Source organism: Streptopelia decaocto (genome assembly GCF_964273445.1).
Source record: "Streptopelia decaocto genome assembly, chromosome: 6".
NCBI lineage: Eukaryota > Metazoa > Chordata > Aves > Columbiformes > Columbidae > Streptopelia > Streptopelia decaocto.
In genome coordinates this window covers 25234063-25251868 of record NC_138660.1, presented here as the reverse complement: position 1 = coordinate 25251868, position 17806 = coordinate 25234063, and the positions used below count along the sequence as shown (strand labels likewise).

The window sequence follows — 17806 nt, the reverse complement described above, 5'->3', positions numbered from 1 at the left end:
GATTTTAGTGGGCACCCTGGCCCAACACAGACCCAGCTCCTCCACTGTGCCACCTCCAGATACAGGGCTGGAAGACAACAAGACTATTTTGCAGGAGAACATTTTCCAGAACAATGTCACTATCCATTTAAATCCTCATCTTTGCTTTCACAAGCCTGGGTTGCCAGCAAACACCACGGAATGCCGCAGCCTGCCCTAAAAATCACCATATGTCAAGTCTGGCAGCTGCTCGTTTCATCCTCCAGAAGATGTGGAACAGGAACTCAGCCACCCAGAGGCTTTCCCAGAAATCCTGCCCTCCAAAAAGCTTGTGAGGAGCAATCGCACCCTCCAACTCGAGGTCCAGCTACGTGGTGTGAGAAGGTCTGGCCTGAATGAGGGATTGCTGAGGCTGGAGAAGAGCAGTTGTCCACTCTTCACCATCCAACGCTGTCACCACCCAGGAGCACGCACCAAAGCAGACGAAGGCTGAAGATGAGGAGCCTGAGGACGCTATCCCTTGTCACACAGCCGGGTGGCTTTGGCACAGCAGCCTCATGCCACTGGACTTCTTGAGTGGAGACCAGTTGGCTTGGACAACCATCTCACCAGCCAAGTGAGCAAAGAGGCTCCAGTACCCCAAACCTATCGTTCATCCCAGCAGGAGCACAGCGCCTTAAGGGATGGCAAGGACAAACCAAACATTGGGGAGCGACATCAACAATTTCTCCTACTTATCTGTACCTCGCTTCTTGGTCAACAGCCACATACCAGTGTTGGCTGCTCATAGAATCGAATTACAGAACCACTTTGGTTGGAAGAGACCCTCAAGATCATTGAGTCCAACTGTTGACCCAACTCTGGCACTAAACCATGTCCCATATGTGCTCCAGCCAGGTTGAATGGAAGCAAGTGAGCTCACCCAAGAGAACGACGTTCTGCCAGGAGCTCTTCTCTTAGGAACAGGAGACCTGGTCTTCATCATGCTATGAGAAAGCAAGGAGCCCCAAAAAGAGGAGAAAAAAATAATAAGAGTGGGGTTGAGATTTCACAGACAAGGGCCATGGAAGCCTAACAGGTTCAGTGGAACGGGGCTCCTAACCAACTGGGAATGATACAGAATTAGTCAACTGAGAAGACAGAGCAGCCATAAACACCAACAGCATCCACGATTACAGGTGCTAGGATAAATTAAAAGGGCGCGCAGTCTTCCCGTCTGGATATACACTGGATATTCGCTCATGGGATTGCAGTGGGATGTCCCCAGCAGCCCTTTCACGTGTGTCTTAGAGCTGCGCCATGCTCAGCTACAGAGCCAACAACTTCCAAGACAACACTGGAGCAGGTGCAAGATGCTTTGCTGAACCCATGTGGCCCCCGCTTTCCCTGCGGCCCCCGTCCCCACTGGATTTATTTTGCCTCATTCCGGGATAGCACCACCTATGAGGAAAGCTCTAAAAAAAAACCAACCAAAACATTTATGCTGCGTTTCCCTATCACTTCTTTAGAGATTCAGGATGAGTCACTGTCTTGGACCGCGTTCTCCAGAAAAGCTTCGAGCTCACTACAAAAACACGCATTTCACAGAGCCCTAAATCTAAAGCGCCAGCCGTGCTGTCAAAGAGCCCTCACCACGAGAGATGCACCTGGCGTCGTCCGGCTCCTATTTACTAGATCTTATTTTAAAATGTCAAAGGGATTCTGCATGAGCGACGAGCGTGACAGACGGCTCAGCGAGCACCGCGGGGGACGCGAGGTGAGCGATGGGCATCCCTTCACCAGTGCACTCCTCCCAACTCAGCCAAGCGCTTGGTGCTTCCCCAGACACCAAAATTTGGGGGAAAAACCTCCCTTTTCACCCTGACAAACCCCCTCAGCTGCCAACAGCCAAGGCCAGACGGCCTGGTCAAGCCAAACACCAAACCCCCCACCAAAATTAGAAGTTTGCAAATTAAAACCCTGCTCAAGCAACAAGCAAGCGTGGGGTGAGATTCCCGGCACGGCCCCAGCGCAGATCGATCCCGTATTTTTTTCCTGCAACTAGATCGACCCTGTATTTTTTAATGCAGCACCTGACACATCCTAAAGCCTTTGGGGACGCCAGCCAATTATTTTCAGAACCAAACAACAGCATCGCTGGTCCAAGGATACATCCTGACGATGCCCCACTCATGTGTTGGGGGTCTCAGGGGAAAGGCAGGGGAGCGACAGTGCAAAAGCGCAGGGATGCTGCTGGAGACGAGCTCAGCCCCGGCCGTCAAGGGGAGGAGGTGGAAATATTGAACCTCAAAAGGAAGAAACTGCAAAAGCTTGTCGGCAAGCGGCTCCTCGCGCCGCCTCCCGCCACGCCGAGCGTCGTCTCTCCGGTTTTTGCACCATATGGAGTCAGCTCGCAAGTGCAAATGAGGCAAAGAGCACGAGAGGGAAAGGAAATAAATCGGAGCCGTCACGGCAGCATGGGGAAGCTTCCGTCAGGATGGGGAAGGCTCCAAAGGATGCCAGGGCAGAGAGACCCGTCACCTGCCCAGCCCTGGGGCTGCAGACCTGCAGCCCTGGGGCTGCAGCCATGGGGCTGCATGGGTGGGAAAACAAGGGGAAAAGGGATAGGGAAACGGGGAGAAAATGGATGGGAAAACGGGGGGAAAAGGGATGGGAAAACAAGGGGAAAAGGGCTGGGAAAATGGGGGGAAAAGGGCTGGGCAAAGCCAACAGGTCCCTTGGCAAGGGACCCCGTGAGCAGACCCCACATCCAAATGCCGCTTCCCAAAACGGCCTGCAAACCCACCCCTTGGCTCTCCCAAATTCGCCTGGGACTTAACTTATTTTCTTCTCCACTTTCAGATTTGGTCACTACAGCCAATGGCCGGTATCTATAACTACCCTGCATCCTCTCCTGAAAATGTCGCTATGAATCCGAGCTGTCTTTATATACGCCTTGTGCATACAAGACAGCCGGTTGGTTGAGTAAATAACAAAACACATTTGTCCCGATGGCCTGTTGCCCGCTCACGCCAGGTGCTGCACCAGCTCTGCCGGGCCAGCAGGGCCGTGTCAAACCCACACCAAGGGCCACCAGCGACCGCTCCACCACCCCTTTGGACGATGCTCTTCAATAGGAGGGCGCTTGGGGACGCCCCTTTGCAAACTGCTGTCCCACTGCAACCCCTTGAGCCAGGAGGCAGATTCTGGGAGAAAAAAAACAAGAGCTGCTGTGAGCTGACCTTAAATCACAAGGGAGGTGAGTAAGGAGAAGTCCCCAAGGCCAGTCGAACCCTGGGAGATGCCTACAGGCCACCACGAGCGAGGGACAGTCTCAGCGTGGCCAGCACGGCTCCATTTCACGCAACGCTAGCTCTCCTCATTTCTAAAGCGGTGCCGATTGATGATAAACTTCCCCCTAAGCTCATCTCCATCCCCACCCCTTCTCCTGATGACACTGACCCATCCTCCCTGATTGTGGTTTCCCTACAGAAATAAATCACTTTAAGTGCACGGTGTGCTCTGGGTCTCATTACTGTTCATCATCTTCTGTGCAACGGAGCTGTCACATCCTCACAAACTCTGTCACCGGGAGCGATTTGGGAGGGCAGGCAGGTGAGGAGAGAGCACCCGCAGCTCCATGGGGTACCAGCAGCTCCCCATCCCTCTTCTCCGCAGCTTTCGGATGGTGGGCTCACACCTTCAGCCCCACACACGCTTCATGGCATGAAAGCTCAGGAGAACAAAACGAAGAAGGTGCAACACATGTGCAAGACCCAGAAGATGGCAGGAATGATAGCAGATGCACCTTGATGGCCAAGAGGGTCAGCAAGGTATGTCCCTGCAGGGAAACCTCCTCCAGAAAGGGTGGCAAAAACTCTCTCTCCTCCCCAAATTTAAAAAAGAAACATCTAAAGGAAGGGAGGAGGAAGAGCTGGGCATAGGGGCAGCAAGATGGTCACCAAACCAGTGGCAGATCCCATGCGGCACCACGTTCAACTCCTCATCACAGACAGGCGCTTCCAACTCCACAAAGTTACTCCAGATTAACCCAGAACAGAAGATTGTGGTCATTGTGCTTCGCACAGTAAATTAAAAGCTCCGTGCCAAAACCCCGCGAGGACCATTCAGGCGACAGCCACACAAAGGCAGCGTTTGCCTGTCACGTCGCTTGCAAAAAGCCAAACACTCAAAAAGCGAGAAAGGGAGCAATTAAAGCTGCCACTAATCCGGTAGTGTCCACAAAGACAGGCCTGTTTTTCTCAAGGAGGGAGCTGAAGTGCCACCATCTTCCAGATGGCCAGTGGCCCCAGGAGAGGCTGGACCTGCTTGGCATGAACAGCCAACCCAGCCAGCTCAGAAGGAGCCGCTCACCCATCGCCCCGTGGCTGATTCTGCACCCCTGCGCCCAGCACAGCTCCTTCGGAAAAGGAGTTGCTTCCCGGCACGGTATTTGGGAGGGTGCAAAGGTTGGCTTCCCACCAAAGACAACAGCTACGTACACCTTTGAGCGTGGCCAAAGAGAAGACGCGCTGCTCTTATGCCTTCTATAAGGGCAACGCTCTCACTTGTCTCTCCATCCCATCACAACTTCATAGGAAAACACCTCTCGCTGCCCTGGTGACCACGGCAGGAGGAGAAGACCCTGGAGATGGAGGAAGAGGAGACCCCTGGGGATGAAGGAAGAGGAGACCCCTGGGGATGGAGGAAGAGAAGACCCCTGGGGATGGAGGAAGAGAAGACCCTGGGGATGGAGAAAGAGGAGAACCCTGGGGATGAAGGAAGAGGAGACCCCTGGGGATGGAGAAAGAGGAGACCCTGGGGATGGAGAAAGAGGAGACCCTGGGGATGGAGAAAGAGGAGACCCCTGGGGATGGAGGAAGAGGAGAACCCTGGAGATGGAGGAAGAGGAGATTCCCAGAGATGCAGGAGGTGAAGACCCCTGGGGATGCACAAGACAGGACATCCATCACTGCCCGGAAGGTCACCCCAGTTGGTCCCACAGCATCCCGCCCCTCCCCAAAACCCCATGCAGCCTCCTCCATCCCAACGGGGAGCCCCCAGGTCCCCCCCGTTGCCCAGGGCACTTGCACACGTGTTCGCACACGCCGGCACCGAGCAGCGGGGGAAGCCGCGCTGCAGAAATAACACAGGCACACAAACAAAAGAGCACAAGCCATTAATCTGGGTGAACTGGAGGAAATGAAATCATTATGTCTGCAGCTACAACATCCCGAAGAACAAATTTCCTGCCTGGATAATAAATGGATTCTTTTGTTTCACGTTGGCCCCAGCCACGTGACTCCCTTGGCCTATTCCCCATCCAAAACATCTTGCTGTATAAATACCCAAACGGGCTCAAATTTCAGCTGCTAAAAATGTTTTAATTATAATAATATATAATAATAACAACAACAAAAATCGAGATCTACAGGCTCCCCTTGCCTCTGACGGCTTTCCAGCACACAGGCAAGCAAACAAAAAGTCCCAAAGTTGCCAATTCCAGCTGAACGGCACAATCGCGATTTTGGAAAGAAAGATGGAGGCACCCGAACGACAGCCCTGTGTTAATATCTACAATAAATACCCCCCTCAGAAAGAGAAACAAGGGGTGCACGAGCATTTGAAGCACCAATGGCCCCAGAAATATCTTATAAGTATCTCCCAGCAGCAGGATGGGAACCAAAGCCACACAGCACATCAGTGACTGCTCCTGTCCTCCAAACCTCGGGTCTGCGCATGTTTTCTTCTGCTGCCTCGCTAGGGCTTGGGATTTATTCATTAGGTGGATGGGGAATGCAGGTTCTGACCTCCCTGGCTTAGTGAGGGTGTTTTTTGGCTGTAGGAACAGTCTTGGGCTCTCCAGGGATGCAGACCTCTAGGGGAGTCACACAAATTATTGGTTTCAACCGCTCCTTTAATCCGCGACTCCACCGGATCACTGGGTTAAAACCATTTTTGCATCTAAACTACGTGTGTTGCTTCTGATCTCAGCTTCTTCGCGCTCGCCTTCCCAGCTTTGCAAACACATAACAGCAAATGCCACAACGAGTTTCAAAACAAGACACGGTTTTGAATCCAAACATCAAAGCGCGTCAGTGCAAAAAGTCTAAATTGTTTGGATGTGAAAAAGAGACCTCCGTGAGCAGAAATCGGCTCAAAACCCCCCCCGAGGTAGCGGGCAGAAGATGCAACCAAGCCCACCCTGCCGTACTCCATGTGAAAAGACTCCTTGGTGCAGCCCAGGAGGAGATCAGCCCGTTTTGACCTCATATGGGTCCCCCAGACACCTCCTTCTTTTATTTGGTGTTGGGGAAAGTGTCGTGGGCACAAACCCACCTCCAGCTCCCCCTCCTCGGGGAGGCAAATCCCAGGGGGGGTCCTGGTCCTTTCTCCCACCCACCAGCATGATCCCAGGTGGGCAGGGGGCAGCCAAGAAGCTTCTTCCAGAGGATTCCTCAGAAAGGAGCATTTTTCACCCCAACACTGAACGAAGTTGCTTTGGAATCACAGAATCACAGGATGTCACATACTGGAAGGGACCTGGAAAGCTCATCCAGTGCAATCCCCCCATGGAGCAGGAACACCCAGATGAGGTTACACAGGAAGGTGTCCAGGCGGGTTGGAATGTCTGCACAGAAGGAGACTCCACAACCCCCCTGGGCAGCCTGGGCCAGGCTCTGGCACTCTCACCCCCAACAAGTTTCTTCTCATCTTTAAGTGGAACCTCCTGTGTTCCAGTTTGCACCCATTGCCCCTTGTCCTGTCACTGGTTGTCACCCAGAAGAGCCTGGCTCCATCCTCTGACACTCTCCCTTTCCATATTGATCCCCAGGAATGAGTCCCCCCTCAGTCTCCTCTCCTCCAGCTCCAGAGCCCCAGCTCCCTCAGCCTTTCCTCACACGGGAGATGCTCCACTCCCTTCACCATCTTGGTGGCTGCGCTGGACTCTCTCCAGCAGTTCCCTGTCCTGCTGGAACTGAGGGGCCACAACTGGACACAATATTCCAGGTGTGGTCTCCCCAGGGCAGAGTAGAGGGGCAGGAGAACCTCTCTGACCTACCGACCACCCCCTTCTAACCCACCCCAGGTACCATTGGCTTCCTGGCCACAAGGGCCCAGTGCTGGCTCATGGTCACCCTGCTGTCCCCAGGAGCCCCAGGTCCCTTTCCCCTGCACTGCTCTCCACCAGGTCATTCTCCAACTTATACTGGAACCTGGAAATGCCAAGATTTTTCACGAAACAGGAATGTTATTTCTCTCCAAAGTATTAGTTCAGCACAACACACGAAAGGGTCTGAACAAAAGCAATGCCCCAGCCAGCTGCTCCGAGTCCTGCCCTCAGCCCACCAACCCATCCTCAAGCAAAGCTGCTACTGGTTCCAGTTTATGCTTGTTCTCCATCACCCAGAGGCAAAGGCTCGTCTCTTCAACTTCAAATATAAGCAGAGGAAATCCTCGTTTTGAAAAGCATCTTGGTGCATTGTGCCAGCAGAACTTCAATTTAGTTTTCCTTTGCGGGTCATCTTTAATTTCAATTATACTTTGGACGCCGGGGAAAGTGTCCAAGCATAGCTGCTGCCTCATTTCAATCACTTATTGTTGCTGTTTCTTCAAGGAAGGGGAAGGAAAAAAAAAAAGTCCTTGGAAACTAAATATTTACACACCCACAAACACTAATCCCAGCAGATCCAAGGGTGGGAAGCCTATTTAAAAAAACACATCCCTAATTACTTTCCCATTTTAAAGGGAATAATCTGGCGATTAGCTAGAATGCTTTGCTTAAGTAATCATGTATTTTTTGAAGAGGAATAATCTACCAGCACGCGTGCAGACAGGACAGGGGTCCGACAAACGGGTTTGATACACATCCAGCTGCCAACAGCTGGAGGCACCACAGGTGGCTGGGGGGTCATTAAATGGCACCCTGGGGTGACACCCACCAGGGAGAGGGACACCAGAGCCAGAGATGTGTCACCAGCCCCTGTATGGCACCCCAAGGAAAAAAGCTTGTTCTCCTATCAGGTGGTTTCTGCTTGGGAAAATAAAAAGAAACCTAAATAATCCGAAGCAGGGGATGTGCGTAAGGGTTTCCAAGATCACCCACCACCACAGCAAAGCAAATAGCAGCTATTTGCTAATTAGCAACAGCCGCTGCATCGGCCAAGGAAAGGGCTGAAGTCTCCAGGATGGGTGAAAGTTTGATTATGAGACTCGCATGGCAGATCATTTAGAAAGATAAAACCACGTCCGCTCTGCCGCAGCCAGCTATTAAAAGTGGAGAATGTTATTTCAGGTAATAAAGAGCAAGACCTGAGGACCAGCCTGGGAATTCAAATTTACAGCTTGTATCAAATTCATATGCTGTAAAACTTCACCTAGTTTATAAGTTTCTCGCCAACTTCATAAAACATGTTTTATTATTATTGTTTTCTGACTCTCCTGCCTTAATAAAAATCCCTCTCCCAGCCTGTGTGGGTGTTGCATTATAAACATTTGCACTTTGATTCATTCAAGACTGAAGAAAGCTTTCAAGGTAACCTATTAGGAATACTTTAAATGTTTCAAAGACATCCCACTTTCCCCTGAACATCGCCAGGCTATAGAGAAATAAATAAAAATGTGCTGGGCTGCTGACTCAAGAGGTGGTGTTTGGGAGCATCCCAGTGGGCTCCACGCCTGGCACAGGGTGAGAACACCCCGGATTTTTGGGGTGCAGCCCCAGGGATGCTGCCCAGAGGCAGCCGGACCATTTTCTCACAAATTAAGGTTCAAACCGTGCAAAAATAGGGATTTTCCCATCCCCGGTGAGCGAAGCCCGGCCCCGGCACACAAAGCCAGAGCAGGAGGGTGCCCTAAGCAGCATCCTTCTCAAAGCAGCACATTTCTCTGGCTCCAGCCAAAGCCCATTGAAGTTAACGAGCATCTTTTTATGTCCTTGGGTGGGTTTTCAGCCAGCCTTTCAACACGGCAGCCTCCCGGCAGTGCCGGCCATTTCGGTAATAACCCACGCACGGCACAAGGAGGGATAATAAAAGGCGATTTTTAGAAAGATATCGAACATAAGCAGCTCACGACCTCTCAGCTCCCACCAGCCTTTATCCATCTCCTCGGCAATTCGGCTTCGGCATCCGTGGGTCTTGGGGACATCGGCAGCTGATGGCCAGAGCTCGGGGGGCCCTGCCCAAGCTGGCACCAAAACAATAATGGAATCAGTGCCTTTAATTCCTGCAGAATTGATGCTTTTCTCCATTTTGCTGAGCAAGAGTAAGGTTACCTGGTGTGATGCACGTGGCCCACGGAGCCACACGTGCCTCCCCAGGAAACGTGGCATGAAGCTGATCTTTCTCTACTTTATTATACCAGAAATTACCACGTTACAGCACCGTATCTGATCCCAGTGACACCATTATACGTGACCTTGTGGTGCCTCTGCCAAGAGCCTGACAAGTTCGAACGACTTCGAGCCCCAGCAGCGATTCCATTTCAAGAGGAATAGCACGGACAACAGCAAAGGCCACACATCTCCGGGGGGTTCACCCACTCACGTGAAGCTTCTGGATGGCTTCAACCAAACCCCAGGGGCTGGGCAGCAGCTCTGTGCTTCTCAGGGTCATGCCATGCACATCATTTCCAGCACTTAAAATCGCTGCTTTAAAAATAACCACGGCAGGAGTGCAGGGATGGAGCGGCCGGGCATTGAGGGCATCTCCATGCTGGCACCCTATGAGAGGAAAAGGTCCCGAGCGACTCAAAACCACGCTGCTGCCCATCTTCTTCCTCGGGTGTTTGGAAATGGGAAGATACGGGTGTCAAGGGAAGAAAATAGAATAAAATTAAGGCTCAAGGCCTACCAAGCCAGCGCCCAGTTCCCCCAGTCACACCAGACGCCGCAGTCGGCCCCATTGTCCTCCGGCCTCCCCAGGACTCCGGTTCCTTTTCAACTCTTCTGCTGGGTTCCCGGTTTTCCTGGGGAAGATGTAATTCACACCCCTCCGCCTCTTCCGCAGTGATTTAATGTCTTTTGAGCAGAAAGCAATTATCCGCATATCAACAGGACCCCAGCAAGGATGATAATGAGCCTGCTCCGACCCCGCGGCTAAGGAAGCGAGTGGAGGCCTCCAGTAATCAAAGGCCCATCCCCGGCCTATGATTGCATTAAAAAAAGGAAAAAAGTGGAAAAAAAACTCCATAAAACTTCAATCGTCGCTGCTCTCTGCTCCATCCATCCACCCACACCATGGGTTTTAGCACCTGGAGGAAGGGGAACAACATCAGCCCCAGGTCGCTCCTGCTTTGGGTGCATTTTGGGTGCTGCTTGCCCCCAGCACCCCATGGCAGGGAGGGTTGAATTTCTGCTGAAAAGCAGACACCACAGTCTTGTTTTCTCAGCTTTTGGGGTTCAAGAAGCACCCTCACATCCAAAGTTAAGCCTGGCAACCTGTCCTGCCCCAAGACGGCCACATAGGGCCAGTCAAAAAAAGGCAAGATGTTAATTTGGTTTGAATAATGCAAAATTTGTGCCCTCGTGGTGCTGGGATGCGGCGCACGGGGCCTGGTGCATCGGAGAGGACTGCGAGGACTTTTTGGCAGAAAATACCCTGAAATGATCTTTTAAAGTCATGACGAAGCCTCCATCTCAGATAGAAGCAAACAGCCTAAAATCGAGGATTTCCACAGCATATTCCCAGACACCGCTTTTATTTGCTGCATAACAAAGTAAAGCTTAATCAGCTTCAAATACCAGCAAAATTGATTGGATGCCTCCCCAAATATTAAATGTTCTTCTCGCTACACTAACAAGCACACAAACACATACCTGAGGCTTCACTATGCCCTAATTACTTGGCATGGCCATTTCCATATTAAAAAAACACAAACTAAAAAAAACAAAAATAAATGTAATACTGTATTTTTTTCACCAGCCCCCCACCATCTGCAAAGACCTTGAAGGGACTCCACTTGCTTATTAAGGGGTACAACTTAGAAAAGAAAAACAAGCAAAATATCACCTTCCACCTGCCCCCAAAAGTGGATGGCACAGAGATAGTGACCCTGGGGATGCTCTGAGGGCTGCAGGGACCGGCTGTTCTCGGGCTCCTCTGCTCCCCCTGGGAGCATCCCCACCCAAACCTGGGAGCATCCCCCCCCTAAACCTGGGAGCAATCCTACTCAAACTTGAGAGCATCCCATCCAAACTGTGAGCAGCCCCCCCCCAAATCTGGGAGCAATTCCCACCCAAACCTGGGAGCATCCCCACCCACATCTAGAAGCATCCCCCAAAAATCTGGGAGCATCCCCACCCAAACCTGGAAGCAGCCCCCCCTAAATCTGGAAGCATCCCCCAAAATTTGGGAGTCACCCACCCAAACCTGGGAGCATCCCGCCCAAATCTGGAAGCATCCCCACCCAAATCTGGGAGCATCCCACCCAAAAATCTGGGAGCATTCCCCCCAAACCTGGGAGCATCCCCCCCCAAAATCTGCAAGCATTCCCCCCCCAAATCTGGAAGCATCCCACCCAATTTCGGAGCAGCCCACCCAAATGTGGGAGCAGCCCCACCCAAACTTGGGAGCAGCCCCACCCAAACTTGGGAGCAGCCCCCAAAAATCTGGGAGCATCCCCCCCAAACCTGGGAGCAATCCCCCCCAAATTTGGGAACATCCCCCCCAAACAGGGGAGCAATCCCACCTCCAGGTTTAGTTTGGGAACAGCGAGGCCGAAGCAAAGTCCCTTCCCCTTTGAACTGCTGTCTCTGTGATTTTTCCCCGCGGGGCTCCCAGCGGGAACTTATTAAAGCCAGACCCAAGCACGTACGCTTTAATAGTAATTAGGTCACCCTGGGTTGTGGGCTTAGCAGGCAAAACTATAATTATTTAGAAACATCAAGTTTAAATGCCAAAGAGTCTTAATGGAGCTGAGCTAATTAACAAATTTCAACTGAATAACTGATTAGCTTAAAAGAAAAAAAAAAAGAAAAATCAATGATCACAGACAACGTTTTCTTTTAACAGGTTGTTTTCTTGCAGCAATTCTCGATTGCACAAAAGGAGAGCAACAACCCCCGCTAACCAAATATTATTGTAATTAAATATTCAACAGAAAGCCTCTTCAATTATTCAAAAGACCGATAACACTTGTTTATAATTGGGGTGGTGGGAGAGCAAGGGATTCTGCACATTGTCGGGCTCCGGCTGCAGATGCAAACCCAGGCAGCGTCGCTCCCATTCATGGGCAGGGATGGATATGGCCCAGCCCAAACAAACAGGCCATATGGTCTATACGTTTTTCCAGATTTTTGTTATTAGACCAAAAAAATTTGGGGGGCCGATGGCCGTTTTCCAGGTTTCACACCATTTTCTGGTGGTAGCATTATTCCCCGGGCAGAGAACCGGGAGGAAAAGCAGACCCCGGTGTATCATTATAATTCACTAAGTGGCATTACCATAGGAAATTACAAATTAGCTTTCCAGCGAAGGATACGGGGATATTTAGATTAGCTACAGAGAAACTACAGAACCTTTCAGTCCATTTATCAAAGCTCTCGTAGCTCCAACTTCCAGGGAAATGAAACAATAATAAATATTGAGCAGGGAAAGTTAATCTCCGCTGAACGCGCTTTAATAATTCAAAAGTTATGAGAAATAAATAAGTAAAGCGCAGGCCCTTTCGCTCCTACAAACACACGTCCTGTGTGTTGCTCGTGATGTGAATGTGGGGAAAATAGTGGGTGGGAGCGACCATATCTACAGTGCAGGAGGGAGCCCGACCACTCATCTGGAAAGCTGAAGAGCTGATTTGGGTGAGATTTTGCTCTTGTTGTCCCCAAAAAAAGGGCTGTGTTGCCTCTACTGGGTGGTGTCTGCACCAGCCCCATGCCCACTCCCAAGCAGCTGCTTGCTTTTGGAAAAGCTGCGTTTTTAGCCCCTAAAACTGGCCTGTGCATCAACCAGCTCAGTGTTCTGTGGCCACCCAGGGTCCCAGCTCCCCCCTGACATTGGCCCATCCTTTTCTGTGCATTTCTGCTCCCACACCAACCTTCTGCATTCACGTTCATTCCCCCAGCACCCGGCATCACTTTGCAAGGGGCTCCCGGTCACCAGCCAACCCAAATTCCCACCTCACCGCTTCCATTGCACCCGTGAGCGACATGCACCTGGGTTCCAAACGCCCCAACCCAAACCGCTCCCCAGCAAATATCCCAGCTTCGCATTTGCAAGGTGCCAGTATTGCCCGCTAGTTCAAATGTTTGCAGCAAAACAAAGTCAAACAGTAACACATTTCCCAATTCTAATGAATATTTGGGGAAAACGTTGCCTCCCCCAACCCCAACTATTTACTCACCCTCGCTGTGCTGTTAAACGACTCCCTACACCGACCGTGCCTGTTTAGAGGGAACGGAGCCTCCAAAACTCTGCTGACCTGATTAGAATTGAGTTTCCCGTTGCCCAAGGTCCTATTTTCCCCATTCCTCACTAAATCTGAGTCTTTCTTTAGGTTGCAGAACCCATCTCTGCTAGAAACATCTATTATTCAGCACCGTGGCCTGGACCCAGAGCCAGGCGAGGATAGTCAGGCTACTTCATCACCAAACATCAATATTTTCTTCTGATTTCTAAGGTTTTTGCTCTGCCATGGGATGGGCGAGAGGCCACCTTGCAAACCCTCCCGTGACAGCAGACAGGCCACTAAGCACACAGGAGCACAGGGCAGCAATCCAGTTTCCACGTGGAGATGGTAAGCAGAAAGAGCAAGAAAATATTTTTTATATATATATATATCTACACCGCAGACTCCACCTTCCCCGCTCCTGCCTTCGCCATAGCTCCTTCAGGGGCCTTATTTGCATTAACTGCTCCAAGACCATCTTCAGCATCAAATAAATACCAATAACAACAGCCCAACAAGCAGGCTTTGCATTTTCAGCGCTGTTTTTCTACCCCTCCGTCATTGCCGGCACTCGTTTTCATCTCTAACGGGCTTCCCTGGCCCTGCCGCCAGAGCACTGTAAGTTACCCAACTTTCAGCTGCGTTACGTTCAGAGAAAGCAAAATTCAAAGCTTTAATTAACACAAAAAGTAAATCAAAGAGACCAACATGAAATCAAGGTGAAGCATCCACGAGACAGGTTCGAGTGGGACCACTGCCGATTCAGGGACAGCCACACCACGGCCATCTCCACCAGGACCTGAGCCACATTTGCACATCCCGGGGACAAAAATCCTCCTTTTGGGGTTTTCCAGCACTTTGTCACACTGCGTGGCCGAAGCCACCGAGGTCACCAGCAGCTTTGGCCCGGCAGGACCTATGGAGATGTCGCCTTTACTTCACCTGCATCTCCGAGCCCAAAAGGGAATTGCGAAAGGAGGAGGAAAACTGAGGCATAACGAGTCAGTGATACCAGCAGATAGTTTGTGCAATAGATGTAAAAGCACGGCTGGATAACAGCACTTGAAAATTCTCTCTCAAAACACTTATTCCTCGCAAACGGCCCTGCTGGGGATGAAGTGGCCGGGCCAAAGGCGGGAGCCCTGGGCAGGCACCGCTGCGGCGCCGGGCGGCAGCGGAGGAAGCCCGGAGGATGCCGGCAAACAGATGTGAGCATCCCCAGCCAAAACGGGAGCACAGAGGGCACGCAAGGGACGCCCCCCCAGCCCCGCTCTTCTCCCGGGGTTTTGTTTCCAAAGGAAGCGAGTTGGATAAGCACGGGAAGCAAAACTAAGCTGGATCCGCCAGCCCCGAGCTGGGCTTTTCGCCTCCCTCCCCTGTGGTTTTGCTTATCACGATGCGGCGAGGAGACGGAGAGAAAAAGCTGGTTTTTAAAAATCTGGGCTTAAAAGAGCAGGCGCGAGGCGGAGGGATGATGGATAGGTGAGCAGATTACATGGAGAATCTGCACCAAAATGGACATCAGCCCCTCCTGACCTACCGACACCTCAAACTCCGGCAGCTTCCGAGTTAAAATGTAGACTGTCGGCACATTACCACCCTCTCTATATGCTAAATGTGATTATATTTGGTTCAGCTAACACGAGAGAGAGCACACGAGCAGCTTCTGAGTGATTGCAGGGTGTGGGAGAGACGGAGTATTAATATTTGTTCCTGTCATCTTCTCGTGTCCCTCTTCCTCTGCACAAGCCACAAAAAAATAAAACTATTTAAAAAATGACAATAAACATCCAGGTGTCGGGCAGAAAATGGTCAGCTAAGCCACAGGATCTGGTAAAATAAATCAGGTAAGCGTAAGAAAACTCGGATAAGCAACTCTGCTGTCTCCAGGTTCGCGTTCCGCAGGCAGTGAGTTAGCAAGGTTTTATGGAGGATAAAGAGGTTTTTACAGGCAGCCCCGGTGCTGACCCTGGCGGCATCCTCCTCCCCTTTCAACCGGGTTCAGACCCAAACATCTCCCCCCAGCTATCCCAGAAAAACAGACGTTTTGTCTGGGCGGCTGCTTTGGGAAGCAGGAGTCATCCCTCCCTGTCCCAGCTGCTCCTGCAGAGCCGGGCTGCAGTCGCGGCTTTGCCGAGCCGCTGGAGAGTTGCTGGCAAAACTGGTCTCGTGGCTGCCCCAGGGGAAAGCCAGACCCTGGGGTAGGTCAGGAAACAGGAGATGCTTCAGCTCGGGTAGAGAAACCCACGTCTAAACCTAGCAAATCCAACCCCTGCACCGGGAGGATCCGTAAGATTTCAATAAGCTCCGCAAAAAGGTGTTTTCTTTGTACGACCACACCAGAAGACTGTTGCCTTAACTCCAAATCGGACTCAATTGCTCTGCCTCAGAAATTCCCTGTGCACGATTTTCCCTTAAATCTGAGATCTTCCCCAGGATACAACTTTGCTATGCCAGTAATTTCCTCAGTAGAGTAGAAATAGCAGCAATTTTCAACAGGTTCGGTCCCAGGCGGGAATGGAGGCTCTGCCAGCCCAGCGTGTGGCTTGGGGCGAGACATGGGGACACAGCCACATCACCCACAAGCGCTCTCAGACAGGGACGCAGCCGAGGTTTCCCAGCCAGCCCTGATTTCGGCAGCGCCTCAAGCAGCTGACGCTGCAAAAGCCGGCCAGCAAAGCGCTGCTAACAGGTCTTGCTTCTCCACACGCGGCTTCGCAACCCGGCAAACATGCACCCATTTGCATCACGCTCAGGCAAGGCACCCGTGTTTCCACCTCCAAGTTATCTCCATGGGGATGCAATGAGGGACGAAGCCCGAGAAATAAGAAAAGCGAACACCCAGGTCAGCCAAAAGCCGGCGGAATGCAGACGCCGTGGCGAGTGGGCCTGCCTGCACGCTTGCCAACGGAGGGCAACCACACAACACCGCTCCCACCTCACCGGGGAACATCACAGCCGCGTTTCAGCTCCTGAACCAGCTCCACAACACCGGGAGCCGACCTGCTGCTCTCCAGCCGGCTCTGGCAGCTTCCAGCTCAGCCACAACCATGCTCGCATCAGCTAAATCCCCCCCAAGGAGGAGCCAAGCCCCACGTCGGCCGGCAGCTCAGTTCGCCCACGAGCCCCCGCGCATCATCTCTCTGCAACCACGCGTTTCTTGCTGCCAAAAGCCGAGGGGCTGCTCCGCGGCCCCTGCTCGCAGCCAGCGCTCGAGCGCTGGGCAAGCTCTGCTGCAAGCCTTCTGGCTTGCGTTGTACCAGAAAAATAGGAGGCAGCAGCGCAAAAAAAAAGGAAAAATAATAATATAAGCAATACTTCCAAAAGCCGACAAGAGAGCAGAGAGCAACGCGAGCCTGGGGTGAGCTGATGGTCCTGCAGGCCCATTGGGACCATCCTGGTGCACCCCGAGTCCAGAGACGAGGCAGGTGATGGGAAAAGCCCGATGGCACCAGCCTTGCTGAAGCGATGGCCACGCATCTGCCCCGCGGCTCCATCGACGGGCCAAGCATCCCTGGCCCGGCCCGGCCCCAGGGATGGAACCCCCCGGTGCATCCATTCTCCTTCTCCACAAAGCTCCGCGGAGCTCCCACGGGCAGCGGGAGGCACAGGATGGCCGGAGCCGTCCCCCCACGGCCCCTGGAGGTGTCCCCCGGGGAGGGCTCTGCCGGGAGGAGCTGGACAGGGGCCGCCCGTCCCACGCACACCCGGACAGGCTCCCAGCGCCGTCCCCTGTGCCTTCCCGAGCCCACCCACGGCCCGTGGACGAGCCCGCGGGCCGGTTCCGGCGGGGGTCTCCGGGTGCCAGTGCACGGCCCCCGGTACACTGCGCGGTGGCGGAACCGGTTCGCGGTGCGCTCAGCATCTCGTCCCGGCGCCGCCTCACCTTCCACGGCGGCCGCGGCGGCGGCCAGGCAGAGCAGCACCACCAGATCCGCAGCCATCGCCTCCCCGGGCCCCGCGCCTCGCTGCTCCGCAGGCGTCAGCCGCTGCCGGCGGGCGGCCGTGAGCGGGCATGGGGGTGCGTCCGCGGGCCGGGACGGGGCCGGGCCGGACGGGACCGCGCCGCTCCCCGCGCCGCCCGGGTCACATCGCCGCCGCGAGTGGGGAGCGCGGCCACGCCGCCGCCGGCCCCCGCGCCGACCGGCCCCGCCCCCAGCACCGCCCCGCCAATCCCCGGGCCGCGGGGCCGCCCCCTCCCCGCCCCCTTCACCGCCCCGCCAATCCCCGCGCTGCGGCACCACCCCCGCCCCGCCTCCAGCACCGCCCCGCCAATCCCCGCGCCGCGGGGCCGCCCCCGCCCCGCCCCCGCCGCGCACAGCCTGCCCGTCCGAAGGGGGACGGCGCCCCCTGGCGGTTCGACGCTGCCGCCGCCACCCCCCGTGTCCCCGACCCCGACGGGGCGGGCACCGGCTGGCCCGGGCCACCGCAGTCCAAACGGCCTCTTTTGCCCACAAAA

General features: G+C 53.4%; 1 protein-coding gene across 2 annotated transcripts in view; it reads right to left on the bottom strand.

Moving 5' to 3' along the window:
* EPHB1 (EPH receptor B1) overlaps positions 1 to 17434 on the bottom strand; it is a 70195-nt gene extending 52761 nt beyond the window's left edge. For both annotated transcript variants that reach the window (XM_082054945.1, XM_082054946.1), the window contains exon 1: positions 17234 to 17434. In XM_082054945.1, the coding sequence (XP_081911071.1) occupies positions 17234 to 17291 (58 nt within the window). In that variant the 5' untranslated portion in view covers positions 17292 to 17434. The remainder of the gene's footprint in view (positions 1 to 17233) is intronic.
* Positions 17435 to 17806: the final 372 nt, after the last annotated feature.